This window comes from Convolutriloba macropyga, unplaced genomic scaffold (assembly GCF_964194025.1).
Source record: "Convolutriloba macropyga unplaced genomic scaffold, txConMacr16.3 SCAFFOLD_5063, whole genome shotgun sequence".
Lineage (NCBI taxonomy): Eukaryota > Metazoa > Xenacoelomorpha > Acoela > Convolutidae > Convolutriloba > Convolutriloba macropyga.
Genome location: NW_027452499.1, coordinates 1 through 17,349, shown reverse-complemented (window position 1 = coordinate 17,349; position 17,349 = coordinate 1). Strand labels below are relative to the sequence as shown.

The following is a 17,349-nucleotide window of genomic DNA, read 5'->3' as shown; positions in this document are numbered from 1 at the left end:
TCTTTCGGGAAGCGAAAACGACGCACGTATAAAACTCTGAACCAATCTCTAAATTTCGTCGAATCTAGGGTCCATTTTCCTAAGGATATTAAGTTGTTTTTTTTTACCTTTTCTTTCCCTAAATGTGGGTCAATCTTCGGATTAACCACATAGTTTTTTTACACAACACGAGCTCTTTTGTTTGCTATAGAACATAAGAAAAAATATTCACTTCTTCATAATTCTGCCAGTATATCAAAGTATTGAGAGGTTTCCAAGCGATACCACCCGGTTAGAATTTTTCATCCCAAAATGATGTATGAGTGGGTCTGCAATGGGAGGATTTTTTAGGAAATTGCATCTCAAAACTCCTGCGTCTTTTCGGGCTGCATTAGGCGTCCAACGGGGGTAAAATGGTGTAAGAGTGAGGGGGTAATTTCTCTATTACCCCCGAACTCTTACATCATTTTACCCCCCTTGACAGACCAAAGAGATGTAAGAGTGGGGGTTAATTTGTCCTTCACCAACTCACTCTTACACCATTTTACCTTTACGTTGGAAGCCTAATGCAGCCCAAAAAGACGTAAGAGTTTTACGACTCATTGTCCTTAAAAATCCTCCCATTGCAGCCCCACTCTTACATCATTTTGGGCGGAAAAATTCTACCCGGGTGGTATGGTTTGGGAACCTCTCAATGCTTTGATATACTGGCAGAATATGAAGAAGTAAATATTTTTTCCTATATTCTATAGTAATCACAAGAGCTCGTCTTGCGTATAAAAAACTAAGTGGTTAATCCGAAGATTGACCCACATTTAGGGAAAGAAAAGGTAAAAAAACAACTTAGTATCTTTAGGAAAGAGATTTGTTCAGAGTTTTATAAGTGCGTCCTTTTCGCTTCCGACAGATCAATTGACTGATCTGAAGTAGCTCCAGGTATCTGTGCTTCCTTAAAACGAAGTATAGCAAAAGCAGCTATTGTTCAGTTTTTTAATAAATGCTTTACGACAAAAATGTTACTCTTATGATTTTGTTGCTCTCAGAAAGTAGTTTCTGGGTAGTTTTTTTAGTTCGCATGGCTTATATTTTACTGTTTACAAAGTTAAAAACGTTTTAGACGATCAACAATTTAACAAGATGTTAACTGCAACCGACGTGAATATGACTTTAATAAGCTTACAGGTTGCGTTCCTCCCAAGTTGGTTCTCGGTTTGAAAGCTGTTATTTTAGATTTACTCTTCAAATACAGATATACTCAATTTAATTAGCACTATTTCTGCTTTGGTATGGTTTCTGATTTGATGGGAAATTAAAAATCACTGACTGAAACCCGACAAAAAAGTTTTGATTCGAAAGCTTTGGCGATAAAATTTTCTACACTTGCGCTAAAACAAGACCAAAAACAGCATCCAACTAAGCAACCGACGTGAACCTGACCTTAGTAAGCTTACAGGTAGGGTTCCGCCCAAGTTGGTTCTCGGTTTGAAAGCTGTTATTTTAGATTTACTCTTCAAATAAAGATATACTCAATTTAATTAGCACTATTTCTGCTTTGGTATGGTTTCTGATTTGATGGGAAATTAAAAATCACTGACTGAAACCCGACAAAAAAGTTTTGATTCGAAAGCTTTGGCGATAAAATTTTCTACACTTGCGCTAAAACAAGACCAAAAACAGCATCCAACTAAGCAACCGACGTGAACCTGACCTTAGTAAGCTTACAGGTAGGGTTCCGCCCAAGTTGGTTCTCGGTTTGAAAGCTGTTATTTTAGATTTACTCTTCAAATAAAGATATACTCAATTTAATTAGCACTATTTCTGCTTTGGTATGGTTTCTGATTTGATGGGAAATTAAAAATCATGGACTGAAACCTGACAAAAAAATTTTCCACACTTGCGCTAAAACAAGACCAAAAACAGCAAACCGAAAGAGTGAGGTAATTGTGATAAAAATCAATCGTTTAAAATATATCAAAAGAAATTAAGTAGAAAAAAAAGTTGCCGTTGAATTCATATGAAAACCTATAAAAATTCATAAATAATTATGTTTTTGCTCAAGAAAAACTTCAACAGATATCAAGATGTTAAGTTTTTACACTGTTGCTAGTCATGTTCGTTTGGATTTATTTTATAAAAGTTGGTTTTTTTATGGTTCTTCTGTTTTCAAATTTTTAATTTATTACGATGTTCACATACTCGATTAGATTTAAACCCTTAGTAATCTTAATTTCAATATCTTACGATATATCTTCCACAAGGAAAGAAATCCATCATTGTAGCATGAATCACTTATTTTAGTCCCACTTGCGCCATCGATCAATCCAGACGACCAACTCAATGCTGCTATTGTGAATCAAACGTCAATAACACTAATTGGGAACTTGATCAACTCGTCCGATACCTACGCTGTGGTGGGTTTGTTAGAAAATGGACGAAGGGTTTCCCAATTTAATCGAATCCAGTCTGAGTCGGCTGCTGATAACGTGACATTGGGCAATTTAGAAGAAGGGAGAAATTACATTGTTGAGGTTGTATCTGTTATTGGGACAAGCACGGATTGTGGACGTGACAATGCAAGTGATAGTCAGACTACATCACTGGCTATCTGCACAGGTGAGCACGATTGCGTACAATACATATTTTTCTCACTAATTCTGATTAATAATCTTTAGAGAACTTCGGTTATGTTTCCGAGTCTCATTTTTGTTTCTTCGTTGTTTAGATCCTGCAGACGTCACTGTTACTTTCCTTGAAAAGAACGAATCAACAATTGTCTTACAGTCAATTCTGCCTGACAGTGGGTGGGAATTTTTTTCGGTAGAGGCGACACCAGAATTGCCGATGAATTACGTCAACGAGACCAACTTGACATTGCCTTTGGGGATGCATGGACTAACGCGTGGCACAGAGTATAGATTCAATCTATCTGTATCTGTACAGACTAATTGCGAGTTCGGAACAAATCGGCAACAATCAGTGGTTGCAATCGGTTGCACAGGTTCGCTATGTTCATACTTTAAGAATAGTAAATCAGCTCTTATAAAAACAATAGGTTTTCCTCATATAATAAGCGGAAAAAGAATTATGTGGCGTTTAAACTTGGCTAACTTGCCTCGCTTGAAAGTTAAAGCACTGATATCCAAATTTTCTCGCGTTGAACACCTTGATATTCGAGTTTCCATAAAAAGTCAAACAAAAAGCTCCATGACAATATCTTACTTGTTTTTGACTAACAAATTTTAGAATGTTTCTCTCTAGTTTTTCTTTGACTTCGGCTTCACTAAACTTCCACAAAGCTAATCTTGGAATCTTAGTTAAGTTTTTGTCAACTGACATCGCAAACATGTGTGTAGCTCTTCATTAATCCATCAAGTTGCCTGAAAGACGTCGCTGGAATCAGAAATCTAGCCTTGATTCACGGTTGATGTCGTGCGGATAGGCACTGGAAAATAATAAATCTAAAATTGGTGAGGAAGGCAAATTATTTTTTATCTAATGACACAACTGACCTAAAAATGTCGTCGCAATCCAAACATCATGCTATAATCAGCTGCCTCCCCCCCCCGCCCCCCTCTTTCAACAAAAATGGATTTATCTATATTCTTCTATGATTTGTGTTTGCATAATTCGTCAGTTTTTTAGATCTATTCTGTTTTGCCCCCACCCCAGCTTAGTGGGCTTATATTTTTACCCCCCCCCCCCCCCCCCCCCCAGGTGCACGTGCTATAAAACAACATATAGTTTATAACTGGGGGTGCAAAAAACACTGAGGGGCCGAAGCAGAATACATCCAGTTTTTTGTTTTTTTTTCTTAGGCGATTGAAACGACCCCTAATATATTTGCTCTGGAAAAGTGTCACACAGAGATCTTGCTTTTGAGAAAAGAGTTGGCACCTAAAATTTTGGTTTAATCAAAATTTCAAGGAAAAAAACATGTAGAGAACATGTAATACATGTAAAAATAAAATCAATATTTAAAGGAAAAAAAGAAAAAATAACCATGTAACCATTTAGGCGGCGAATTAAAAAAAGCGTGAAAAGTTGCAAGTTTTCACAATAATTTGTTCGTAGTAAATGCTTTATGGCATGACCACTATTAACCCTAATCCTCTTAGTGTTGAACACATACATAGTTTTTATAAACAAATTTCGCATTACAAAAAATCAAGTCGCCAAAAATGGGTTTTTATTAATTTTTTCACATAAAATGGCATTAGCAGAAAATGTTAACAAAATTGAAAATTTAATATTTCTATTGCGTGGCAAGTGCTCAATGCTCTCCATCAATACGGAGCATTTAAAAACTTCAAGAGTGCTAAATTTAAGTTGAGTTTTAGCATAAATCCCGGAGTTAGTGTAGAACACGATGGCATATAGTGTTTTTTGTGAGATTTGATCGATGGTATCACTGATATGCAAAATAATCGAACTATTCGGAAAAAGTTTGTAACGGCATAACAAATATTTTTCAGCGCCCGATTATGTGAACTTCGCCGACAGCAATTCATCAGTTGAAATATTCGCCATCAGCAGCTCTGAGATACGTATTGCAGCTGAAATCAATAATGTAGTCGCCAACAGTGGAAACATGGGGCAATACAAACTTGTGTCTGTCTCTCCCAATCTAACATCAGGGACACACCCACTCAAGATTGAGCCCAACCCAGCCGATAGTGATGCAAACATGACCATTGGAAACTTGTTCCCAGGAACAAGCTACAACCTCACATTTGTGAACACAATGCAATTATGCAACTCAAACAGAGACAGTGAAACTACCACAGTCATTCACGTTTGCACAAGTAAGCATTCAGCCCATTTTTCATCATTTTTATAATTCTTCACTTAAAATTTTTTTCAGTAGATAATAATTTTGTCGTAACCGTACCATCAAAAATCTTTTCTGCTTGTCGCATATTACTTTACTTTGTAATTGAGGTCTGATAAAGAGATATGCTTTACTTTAAGCTTGAAAAAAGAATGTCTCATCAATACCCCAATACCCAGTCCAGACTACATTTAACGCTTTCTCAGACCACCGCAGAGGCAACTGACCTCTGATGTAAACTATGCTAGCTTGACAACAACTATTTCCTCAACAACGCTGTCCAAAAGCATCCCTGATCAGACTTTAACGAGTTTAATATTTTCTCGAATCAGACTTTGCTATCTGAATTTTCAGAATTTTCAAAAAACCGTTCAAGTGTACCCTAAGAGATACGGCTTTTCCCCGTTATCCCCCCCATGAAAATATAGCCCCCGATTATGGTATATTTACCATGATTGGGGGCTACAGGTTACCTGACCACTAAGCTGGGGGGATATAATGGGAAAAACCCAAAGATACTACCTTAAAAGTTTTGCTCCACTTCATTGACAACATTTCAGATAAATCTTGCCCGTCAAATATGAAAAAAAAATCTCGTTAACATTGAGTCCGGTGGAATACACTGTTCAAATCTATCTCTAATCACAATTTCACGTGTCTGACACAATATATCAAACAAATTAACTTTCGAACTTGCCAGAGATCAAATTTACTGCTGTTTTATTATGAAACAGTCTCACACAAAAAGCAATTCCTGAAATTCTCTTATAGTTGATTTTTATACTAAAATGCGTTTTGAAAGTCACGACATAATTTCTTACCTAATGTCTTACGTAATTGAAACTCAGCGCATAATTTCAGCTCCTTTCAGCGCTTTTCAACGCATTTACTACAAAAAATAATAAATCATGCAAGATCAAATAAAATGGCAACAATTTCAAGAAGCAGTGCATAAGAGCGCTAAAAAGCACTGAAGTTATTTTTGAAATTCGCTACAATTTGACAGAATCTCTTACAAAGTTTTACTGCATTTTCGCGTACTGTTATGAAGAAATTTTGAGTTGAAATTATTTGAAAATTTTCAGCTCATTTCAGAGAATTCAGCGCATTTCCTACAAAATAACGCGCTGAAAAGGCGTTGATATCTCGACCCGGGTTGTCATTTTGAGACCAAATATCCTCACGCGTGCTCAAAAAAGTAGTAGATCTATTAAGAAATATAGTTTATGGTCATTCTCTATCGTTTGAATGTTTGAATAAAAACGCATTTTTTAACAAAATGCTGTTTTTTAACAAAATTTTCACTGGATTTATATGCAAATCTATATGTATTGGTATATTTTTAATTATGTGGATACTCTTATTAGCAGTAAGTACCTTGTCAAAGCATTAACGTTACAATTGAGTGCGGTTGTTCAAGCTAAAGTCAAATATTTAATATGGTTTTTACTTTTTCTATAAATTTTTCCCTAATTTTTAGAACCAGAAGTTCCGATCGTAACCGTTATATCATCAACGATGACGTCGCTCACCATATACGGCAACGGAATCGCGACAGCCTCCAACTCAACTTTTGACAACTTTTCCGTTATTAGCATCGAACCCAGTCCAGATCAGCGAACCCGAAGAGCTGTTGATTCCATGCACTCTTCAGGAAATCTGACTATAATTGGATTGACAGCCGGTACTCAGTACTCAATAGAACTGGTCACTGAATTGGGAGCTGGCGCTACCGTGTGCAGTAACCCTTCTACGCTTGAAAGTGACATTAGTTTTATTACTCTGTGTACTGGTAAGTTTCTGAAGCACCTAACTTGTAGTCAATGACATCACCAACACGAAAATTCTTTTGGTTTTCTGATTGTTACGATAAAAGTTTTTCACATAAACTGTGAGATTGACATTCTTCACATCGTACCTTTCAATCGTAATGATTTTTTGTTTCTCCTTGCTAAGATTAACGTAATTATATAATAAGCAGTTTTTGTCCTATTAGTTTTAATTACGACACAGCTAAAAATGTTTTTATGTTGCTCATATGACAAAGAATTTGCTTTTATTTTCTAATTTGGTTAAGAAATCTGCGTTTTCCACGATAAATTTTGCAGCTGTGCAGTCCCGCCAATAGATCAGCTAAATAACCAGCCACCTCTTTTCTAAATTTCAATTTCTTTTTTGTTCATAGTCATGCATCGGAAGCAAGCACAACAGAACAAAAAAGGTTCAGATTGAAATGATTAAAATTAGTAAATTAGAAAAAGCGATAAAGGTGGCACAATAAATATAAGCTTTTTATTCAAATTGCTTTCTTTATGATAATCACAACAAAATTTTGTTGAATTGAATTACTTCCAGTCTTGATTCTGATTTTGATTAATTGCTAAACTTGAAGCAAAGATTGATATTTAGAAGGAAACTAATCAACAATTTATAGCAAGTTTTTGTAGGTTCATCAGGTTTGCATTCATGATAGTGAGATAAAAATGATAAATGACCTTGTTACATTTTGTATGAGATCACTACTGAATCGCATGCCAAACTTTTCTGAAACTAAATTTCAGTGCCCAACGTCCCGTATCTCAAAACGAACAACAAACTCAGCGTTGCTGTTGTAAATCAAACGTCCATAACACTCATCGGACGCTTGATCAGTTCATCCGATACGTACGCTGTAGTCGGGCTGACAGAAAATGGAGCAAGGGTTCCCCATTTTACTCGGATCCAGTCAAAGTCGGGAGATAGCAATGTGACATTGGATAATTTATTGCCTGGAAAAAGGTACTCTGTTGAAATTGTATCTGTTATTGGAACAATCACAGATTGCGGAGGGCCAAACTCAACAGACAGTGGTAGCGAAACCTTCCATATATGTACAGGTGAATGTAGTAAAGAAAAAACAACCAATAGGTCTACATTTTTGACATTTTTGTCCGTTTGTTAAACTAGCATTTTAATTAGCAAACTAGCAAATAGTGATAAAATAGCAATTAGTGGTAAACTAGTACCTTAAATTAATGGTAAAACGAGTAATTAATTGACATTTTTGTCCGTTTGGTAAACTAGCAATTTTTGAGCTACCAATTTAACCGCGTTCAACAAAATTTAACGAAAAGGGATATCAATTGATATCACAATTTTAGTTTTTTTCTTTTAGATTTTTTGAATTGTCCCTTTAGGCGAAAACCTGTTACTTTGTTTAGATCTGCAGGACGTTGAAGCAACATTTTTGCAGACAAACTCGACAACAGTTGAATTGTCGACCATCACTCCCAGCATAGGATGGGACTCCTTTTCCGTTGCTTCGACTCCTTTGATTTCTCAGACAGTCGTCAATGAATCAGCGTCATCTTTGCCCCTAAAACTTTACAACTTGGTTCCTGGATCACAGTACATATTTAACGTGTCAGTTTCAATCACAAATTTCTGTGACTTGGGTAGCAACACACCATCTTCGACAATTGTCACTGTCTGCACAAGTATGTGTTTATTATGAAACAACGTTTGGTTTGCGAAAATTCATGATCTGATATATGGATGAAAGGAAAACAGTTGTTTTAACGGCTCCCTTCATCTGTAGCACCTCAGCAAGTTTAACGAAAATGGCATTGGTAGCTAATGTTTAAACGGCTTAAATTGAGTTTTTTTGGAGTATCACGAGGTTTTGAAGGCACATTTCTTGATCAACAATCTGATTTCTGACAAATGTTTTAATTGCACATCAAATGGCTATTCAGATTGTTTAGAATTAGTCAGAATTAAAGTGCTATTAATCAACTTATTTGACATAACACTTATTGGCAAAATTTTTAATTTTGATCGGAAATTAAACGGGACAGAATAAAGTTTCAAAAACCTTTTTTATTATTGAATAGATTAGAAATGAAAAACATTTGCATCCCGATGGCAAAAACAGGTTAAGAAGAATATTTTGAAAACGAAATTGAGCATCTCCATAAAGTTAATGTTTTTCGAATTTTTGGTTCTCAGACATGTATCAACTGTCACATGTCATGCTGCATTGAACAATTTTGATAGATCAAAGAGCCATCAATGGTCCATCAGGCACGTTTATTTTAGTCCCCAGAGCCCCAATAATCAACCAAGAAGATCGACACAAGGTTGCCATTATAAACCAAACATCAATAACCCTCCTTGGAACCTTTTTAAATTCGTCTGACACCTATGCAGTGGTCGGGTTGTTGGAAAACGGATCAAGGGTCCCCCAGTTTACACGAATACAGTCAGAGTCGGCTGCTGATAACGTGACATTGGGCAGCTTGGAACCCGGGAAAAGTTACACTCTGGAGGTTGTGTCTGTGATAGGGACAAGAACAGATTGTGGCGGTAACTCTGCAGACAGTCAAATATCATCTTTCAATATATGCACAGGTGAATAATATCACAAAAGAGAAATGAAACTAGATGTCAGAACTATTGAAGGTTTTACGAATTGTTAACCCTGCATTTCTAGATTGATTTGGTACATGCTTAGTTCAATCAAAAATTAACGAAGGTAAAAATCATTTGATCATTGATAACACAGGTATCGATTTTCTGAGTTTAGATCCCCCGGACTTTGAAGCAACTTTTCTGCCTACAAACTCAACAACAATTGAATTGTCGTCCATTACTCCCCGTGTAGGATGGGACTTCTTTTCCGTTGCTTCAACTCCTTCGATTTCTCAGACAGTCTTCAATGAATCAGCCTCATCTCTACCCTTAACATTTTACGACTTGGCTGCTGGATCTCAGTACAAGTTTAACGTGTCAGTTTCAATCACAAATTTCTGTGACTTGGGTAGCAACACACCATCTTCGACAATTGTCACTGTCTGCACAAGTATGTGTTTATTATGAGACAACGTTTGGTTTGCGAAAATTCATGATCTGATATATGGATGAAAGGAAAACAGTTGTTTTAACGGCTCCCTTCATCTGTAGCACCTCAGCAAGTTTAACGAAAATGGCATTGGTAGCTAATGTTTAAACGGCTTAAATTGAGTTTTTTTGGAGTATCACGAGGTTTTGAAGGCACATTTCTTGATCAACAATCTGATTTCTGACAAATGTTTTAATTGCACATCAAATGGCTATTCAGATTGTTTAGAATTAGTCAGAATTAAAGTGCTATTAATCAACTTATTTGACATAACACTTATTGGCAAAATTTTTAATTTTGATCGGAAATTAAACGGGACAGAATAAAGTTTCAAAAACCTTTTTTATTATTGAATAGATTAGAAATGAAAAACATTTGCATCCCGATGGCAAAAACAGGTTAAGAAGAATATTTTGAAAACGAAATTGAGCATCTCCATAAAGTTAATGTTTTTCGAATTTTTGGTTCTCAGACATGTATCAACTGTCACATGTCATGCTGCATTGAACAATTTTGATAGATCAAAGAGCCATCAATGGTCCATCAGGCACGTTTATTTTAGTCCCCAGAGCCCCAATAATCAACCAAGAAGATCGACACAAGGTTGCCATTATAAACCAAACATCAATAACCCTCCTTGGAACCTTTTTAAATTCGTCTGACACCTATGCAGTGGTCGGGTTGTTGGAAAACGGATCAAGGGTCCCCCAGTTTACACGAATACAGTCAGAGTCGGCTGCTGATAACGTGACATTGGGCAATCTGGAACCAGGGAGAACGTATATTGCTGAGGTTGTTTCCGTTATTGGGGCAAGCTCATACTGCGGACGCTTCAACGAAACTGACAGTGAAATAACATCGTATGCCTTTTGTACAGGTGCTTACACATTCAAGTTTAGTCAAAATAAATTCTGAAATTTTTGGCTGGTTGTCTAGTATTAGAGTTCCCGGTTTATTTTGGCAATGTTTAGCATTTCAAGGATTTGTGTAATTTTGTGTTCGATTGTTCAGATCCAGCTGACATCACAATTTCTCTAGTTGAGCAAAACGACTCAACAGTAGTGCTGAACTCAATTCTACCCAGCATTGGTTGGGAATTTTTCTCAGTAGAATCGACGCCAAGACTATCACAGAGTTATTTTAATGGAACGCTTTCGAATTTGCCTTTGGAGATGATTGAGTTAACGAGAGGAACAGAGTATACATTCATTGTTTCTGTATCTGTACGAAGCAGTTGTGAGTTTGGAACGAATCAGCAATCAACAGCAGTTGCAATTGCTTGCACAAGTATGGCTAATATAATGACGCCCAACTATGTATAATAAATCAGTCACAAGTTAGTTAGCACCCCCCCCCCCCAGTTTTGCGAAGGAAAGTATAATTTTGACGCACTGACATTCGAACTTGTAACCAAATTTCGAACGAAACTTTTTGGTCCTCTAAACTAATAATCTGACCTATCAATGAACTTAAGAAATTTATCAACTGTTAAATGAAAGGTACCCCAATGTATATTTGATGAGCTCAATCCTAGTTTCACAACATAAGGAAAATTTTTGATAGTGATTTGTTATCGCGTTTGTTCAATTATAATTTAGTTTAACTTTGCATTAAACATTAAGGGGAAAAATGTGATTAATCTGTGATTTCATTGCCACATTTTGTATTTTGAAACTTGCATGGAGTTTGTTAGATTTAATATTAAAAATCTATTAAGTTAACCTTGCGTGTTATTTCAATTTCCTCCGTAGATTGGAGCCCTTGAGTGGGGTACAAATGGGGCAAGAAAATTTTAAAAATTGAGTAAATGTTGTAGTCATATAGCGTTAAAAAATGAGTTTTTACCTCACGAAATTATGGGTTTCCCAATTGCTTCAGAAGTGTAGTACACAAAAGGGGAAGCTCTTGCCACAATAGTCCCTCAATTCGCCTAATTGTATTTTGTCCCTTAAGTAATTTACTATGCTCGTTTGTCCAACAACTTTTTGAAAACAACACTATCGCTGTTTTTGGAAAGGCAAATTAGTACATATATTAAAAAAGACTATTTTATCTAAAAAATACAAGCTCAATGACCTCTAAAGTTTATTCAATTCGCTAACTAATGTTTAAATCTTCGTCTACTGAAATATCATGCTAGCAATTAAACCAGCAATCATTTAACAAATTTCAGCACCGGATACTGCAAACTTCAGCAATAATCCATCAGTTGAGATAGTTGCCATCAGTACAACCAAAATCTTAGTTGCAGCTGAAATCAACAAGGTAGTTGCCAACAGTGGAAATATGGGAAAATACAAACTTGTGTCCGTTTCTCCCAATCTAACATCAGAGACAAACCCAATTGAGATTGAACCCAACCAAGCCGATAGTGATACAAACATGACCATTGGAAACTTGTTCCCAGGAACAAGCTACAACCTCACATTTGTGAACACAATGCAATTATGCAACTCAACCAGAGACAGTGACACTAGCATCGTTGCAAATATTTGTACAAGTAAGAGAACAATTAGTCCTTTATATTTTTTCTTTCAATTTGTCATGTGATATTGAGGTATCTGGACGAATACTGTTTAAAACATTTAATTTCTTTTTTGACACAGTTTCAGTTTTCCCTTTCCTTCATTTTCTCGTTCTGATTTTCAGAACCAGAAATCCCCACTGCAACTGTTACATCATCAACGAGGACTTCTGTCTCAATAATCGGGAGTGGAATTACAACACCAAGCAATTCAACTTTTGACCGGTTTTCCGTTGCTAGCATCAACCCAAACCCATTTCCACCGGACCAAAGACCTCTTGATTCCAAAGACTTTTCAGACAATCTGACTATAACTGGCTTGACATCTGGAACCCAATATCTGATCGAACTGGTCACTGAATTGGGCACTGGTGCTACCCTTTGCCGTAAACCAGTTGAAAGTGACCCTCGTTTTGTTGCTCTATGCACTGGTAAAATTCAGAAGAAATTTACCTAACCTTGTTGTAAGAGAAATTTGTAAAATGAATCCTGTGCGGTCGACATAAATTTTCTCAACAGCTCTAAGAGCAGCTATATCTTTCCATTCATGCGTACTGTTTTTTTGTGCCGCTCAGGCATCTGCTTAGCTGTAATTTGTAGAACCCGTGCTTTACTTTGAATTGTTTCCATATTTATTGATGTTAGTTTTTCGAACCTTCAAAATGGTTTTCATTCCTACTAAAATTTGCCTCATCATGTTCTGAACTAGACTACAGAAAATGGTAGAAGTGACGACGAAAATGAGCGAGCAGCGATTGATTAATATGGTCCTTTACTTTACTTAGCTTTGTTTTCGCTTTTTCTTTTCGTTGTTTTTTGTTTAGCTTAAACACTACCTAATGAAAATAACGTACATATCCATAAATTGTAGGCTGGTTGGGAAATGAATTCATAATTGTTTCCCTATATGGGAAATGAATTAATAATAGAACAGTGTATTGTTTCCCAACATGTGCTGGGCCTTACCCGGGTCGAGGTTTGGCGGTGAATTTTCGAAAGAAATGCGGTGAAATGCGGTGAAAAACATTAGTTTCGTACATCTTTTTGCGGTGAATGCGATGAATTGCGGTGAATTATGAATTATTTTTTTTCACCGCGTTCTCGGTATTCTTACCAAGAGACCACTTCCATACAGGGATTCGAACCTCTTACCTCCTGCATGTCTTCAAATCCTTATTCCAACTGTCACTTACTGCTAACTTATTTCTTGTGAATTTAAGTAAATGTTGAAAAACGAATGCGTTGAATTTCGCGGTCAATTTTTGCAAGAAATGCGTTGTCACCGCATTCACCTCATTCACCGCATTTCTTACATTCATTTGCCACAAAAATTGATGCGGTGATATTTGTAAGAAATAAGGTAAAATGGGGTGAAATATTTTTTTTCACCGCATTCACCGCAATAACAGTACTTTTTTCAAAAATTCACTGCATTCACCGCATTTCTTACAAAAATTCACCCAAAAACCTCGACCCGGATAGTAATCGTTATGTGGTAGTTAATAAACATACCCAAACTGTTATAGTTCCGAGTCTTAGGCATCAACTTATGAAAAGACCAAAAAGGGCATAAGAAGACCCTTCTCGACCCAAATCGTTTTGACAGAACTTTAACTCGACCCATGAAAAAACGTTTTCTCGACTTTAACAGTGTGCTCGAAAGTGTACTTTTGGTCAATATTGACTCCGCACTTGACTTTTTGGGTCTTTTCATAAGTCGAGTTCTAAACTTAGTTTCTAAGGGACCTAAATCAAAGGACATACCAAGTGTTCCAACTTAATTTATCTGCGAGTTACATGTTAGTGGCCAATGTACCTAAATCAAAGGACCTACCCGGACGTTCCTCGCAGACAACTTCAGCAATGGTTCAGTATCTTTTCATTCTGTATTTTTTTCTGCCAAGTATTCTGATCATGTCACTTTTCGGACTGATCATGGTGAATTCAGAGGGTCTTTCTGCATTAATTCTCCACAGTTTGAAAAAACTGAATGTATGAATTTTTTTCTGAGCAGGATGAAAATTTCACTGATCTTTTACTGAGCATTATGATTAAAACTAGTCTTTGAAAGAACGGCGTAAAATGTTCTCCTCGAAGGCCTAACAATGACTACCTATTTGAAAACACTTATGACTACCTATTTGAAAACAAAGAGACTTCAAATTGAAGAAAATTATACAAGATTTCTCAAAATTATACAAAATTCAGCAAAATATTTTACGTTTCAGTTTTGCCCCCCCCCACTCTTGACCCCCACCTTTATATTTGGAGTTATAATTATAAATAACTCGTAACAATGGTGGGAGTTATACCTCCTATTCTAACTGTATTTTCTATTCTAAAAGATTTTGCTCACTAATGTGCTCCCTGCCCCCTCCTCCTCCCCGCTCTACTGTGTTGTGTTTTCTACACTATTCTCTCTTTTTTGACTGTTTTTTAAGGTAACATATCCTTACGCAATTTTACCTGGTTTTTTTGTCTGATCGTGCGACGATTGTTTAAGCAATTTTGTCATTTTCAAAAATTTCACTTTTTTTCTATGATTTTACTCTGATGAGAAAAAACAATAAACTAAGAATGCTCGGTGAAAAATCATGAAAAAAATGTTTCTGGGTTTTGTCTGCACGTAATGCGCGGTAACTTTACCCTTAGGTCACTCTGATTCAGTATTGATTTATAGTTCTACCATTGAATTAGAATGAATCAGTACTGAAAGGCTCTGACACAAGTCTCCGGGTACCCGGGTCGAGGTTTGGCTGTGAATTTTCGTAAGAAATGCGGTGAAATGCGGTGAAAATAATAATGTTCACCGCGTATTTCTTACATGTTGTCACGGTGAATGCGGTGAATCGCAGTGAATTATTTATTTTCACCGCGTTCTCAGTATTCCTAGAAAAAAGAAGCTTCCTTATACGGTTTCGAACCTCTAATCTCCCTCATGCCTTCATATTTTTAGTCTACTGCGCCAACCGCTCTGACTGCAATGATTCTTCTTGTGAATTTAATCCAGATTCAGTAAAAGTTGGAAAGCCAATGCGGTGAATTTTTGTAAGAAATTCGGTGAAATGCGGTAAAATATTTTTTCCACCGCAATCACCATATTTCTTACAAAAATTCACCGCATTCACCACATTTCCTACAAAAATGCACCCAAAAACCTCGACCTGCCTACCAAGTGGTCCAAATTAATTTATCTGCGAGTTACACGTTAGTGCCCAAAACAGTAAGCTAACTCAGTGTTGATATTGTAACTGAATGGCACTTTCTATCATTGAAAAACCAGCAGACTAAAAAAAAGGTTCGAGAAACTGGCTGGAGCAATAAAAATTTAAAATCTATAGTTTGAAAAAGTTAAAAACCATTTAAGTCAAACCATTACAAGCCATTTTCTGCTTCATACCACAGAAGACCTTTAACAATTGTAACATTTAAATAGCTATATGTTTTCAGGAGGTTTAATTCTCATACCAGCTTCAACTCGTAGGTTTCAACTTGAAATCCTTAATAAGAACTCAAAAAGATTAAAAAGACTCAAAAAGCAATCAGCCGCCTCTTTTTTAGTCTCCAGAACACAATTTATCAATACAAATGATCAACTCACTTATTTTAGTCCCAATTGCGCCTTCGATCAATCCAGACGACCAACCTAATGCTGCTATTGTGAATCAAACGTCAATAACACTAATTGGGAACTTGATCAACTCGTCCGATACCTACGCTGTCGTGGGTTTGTTAGAAAATGGAAGAAGGGTTTCCCAGTTTACTCGGATCCAGTCGGAGTCTGCTGCTGATAACGTGACATTGGGCAGCTTGGAACCCGGGAAAAGTTACACTCTGGAGGTTGTGTCTGTGATAGGGACAAGAACAGATTGTGGTGGTAACTCTGCAGACAGTCAAATATCATCTTTCAATATATGCACAGGTGAATAATATCACAAAAGAGAAATGAAACTAGAGGTCAGAACTATTGAAGGTTTTACGAATTGTTAACCCTGCACTTCTAGGTTGATTTGGTACATGCTTAGTTCAATCAAAAATTAACGAAGGTAAAAATCATTTGATCATTGATAACACAGGTATCGATTTTCTGAGTTTAGATCCCCCGGACTTTGAAGCAACTTTTCTGCCTACAAACTCAACAACAATTGAATTGTCGTCCATTACTCCCCGCGTAGGATGGGACTTCTTTTCCGTTGCTTCAACTCCTTCTATTTCTCAGACAGTCTCCAATGAATCAGCCTCATCTCTGCCCTTAACATTTTACGACTTGGCTGCTGGATCTCAGTACAAGTTTAACGTGTCAGTTTCAATCACAAATTTCTGTGACTTGGGGAGCAACACACCATCTTCGACAATTGTCACTGTCTGCACAAGTATGTGTATACTATGAAACAACGTTTGGTTTGCGAAAATTCATGATCTGATATATGGATGAAAGGAAAACAGTTGTTTTAACGGCTCCCTTCATCTGTAGCACCTCAGCAAGTTTAACGAAAATGACATTGGTAACTAATGTTTAAACGGCTTAAATTGAGTTTTTTTGGAGTATCACGAGGTTTTGAACGCACATTTCTTGATCAACAATCTGATTTCTGACAAATGTTTTAATTGCACACCAAAATGACTATTCAGATTGTTTAGAATTAGTCAGAATTAAAGTGCTATTTATCAACTTATTTGACACAACACTTATTGGCAAAATTTTTAATTTTGATCGGAAATTAAACGGGACAGAATAAAGTTTCAAAAACCTTTTTTATTATTGAATAGATTAGAAATGAAAAACATTTGCATCCCGATGGCAAAGACAGGTTAAGAAGAATATTTTGAAAACGAAATTATCATCTCCATAAAGTTCAAGTTTTTCGAATAAACAAACTACAGTAGTAACTAGTATTAAAGAAAGGTTAATTTGATTTTTTGATCAACCCTCTGTTACAATAATTTATGTGCCATGTCGTGTCACTGGAAGGATCGAATCTCGTAACAGAACTTCTTCGACTGTTTTTAAGTCTGAAACAAAGGACTTTAAACTTAGGAAGGGTTCTGTAATTTGTTCTCTCCTCTCTCTCTCTCTCTCTCTCTCTCTCTCTCTCTCTCTCTCTATCTCTCTCTCTCTCTCTCTCTCTCTCTCTCTCT

At 36.4% G+C, this 17,349-nt stretch overlaps 1 protein-coding gene across 1 annotated transcript; it reads left to right on the top strand.

The window, feature by feature from the left end:
* Nucleotides 1-2,277: 2,277 nt before the first annotated feature.
* LOC142357529 (uncharacterized) lies at nt 2,278-16,583 on the top strand (the record flags this gene model as incomplete). Its single annotated transcript, XM_075409142.1, has 14 exons — nt 2,278-2,592; nt 2,702-2,977; nt 4,452-4,781; nt 6,288-6,599; nt 7,369-7,683; nt 8,008-8,283; nt 8,885-9,196; nt 9,372-9,647; nt 10,249-10,563; nt 10,698-10,973; nt 11,860-12,186; nt 12,336-12,641; nt 15,821-16,132; nt 16,308-16,583. Coding segments are annotated over 14 exons (4,224 nt in total), but the record flags the coding sequence as incomplete, so codon positions are not given.
* Between the last annotated feature and the right edge of the window lie 766 nt (nt 16,584-17,349).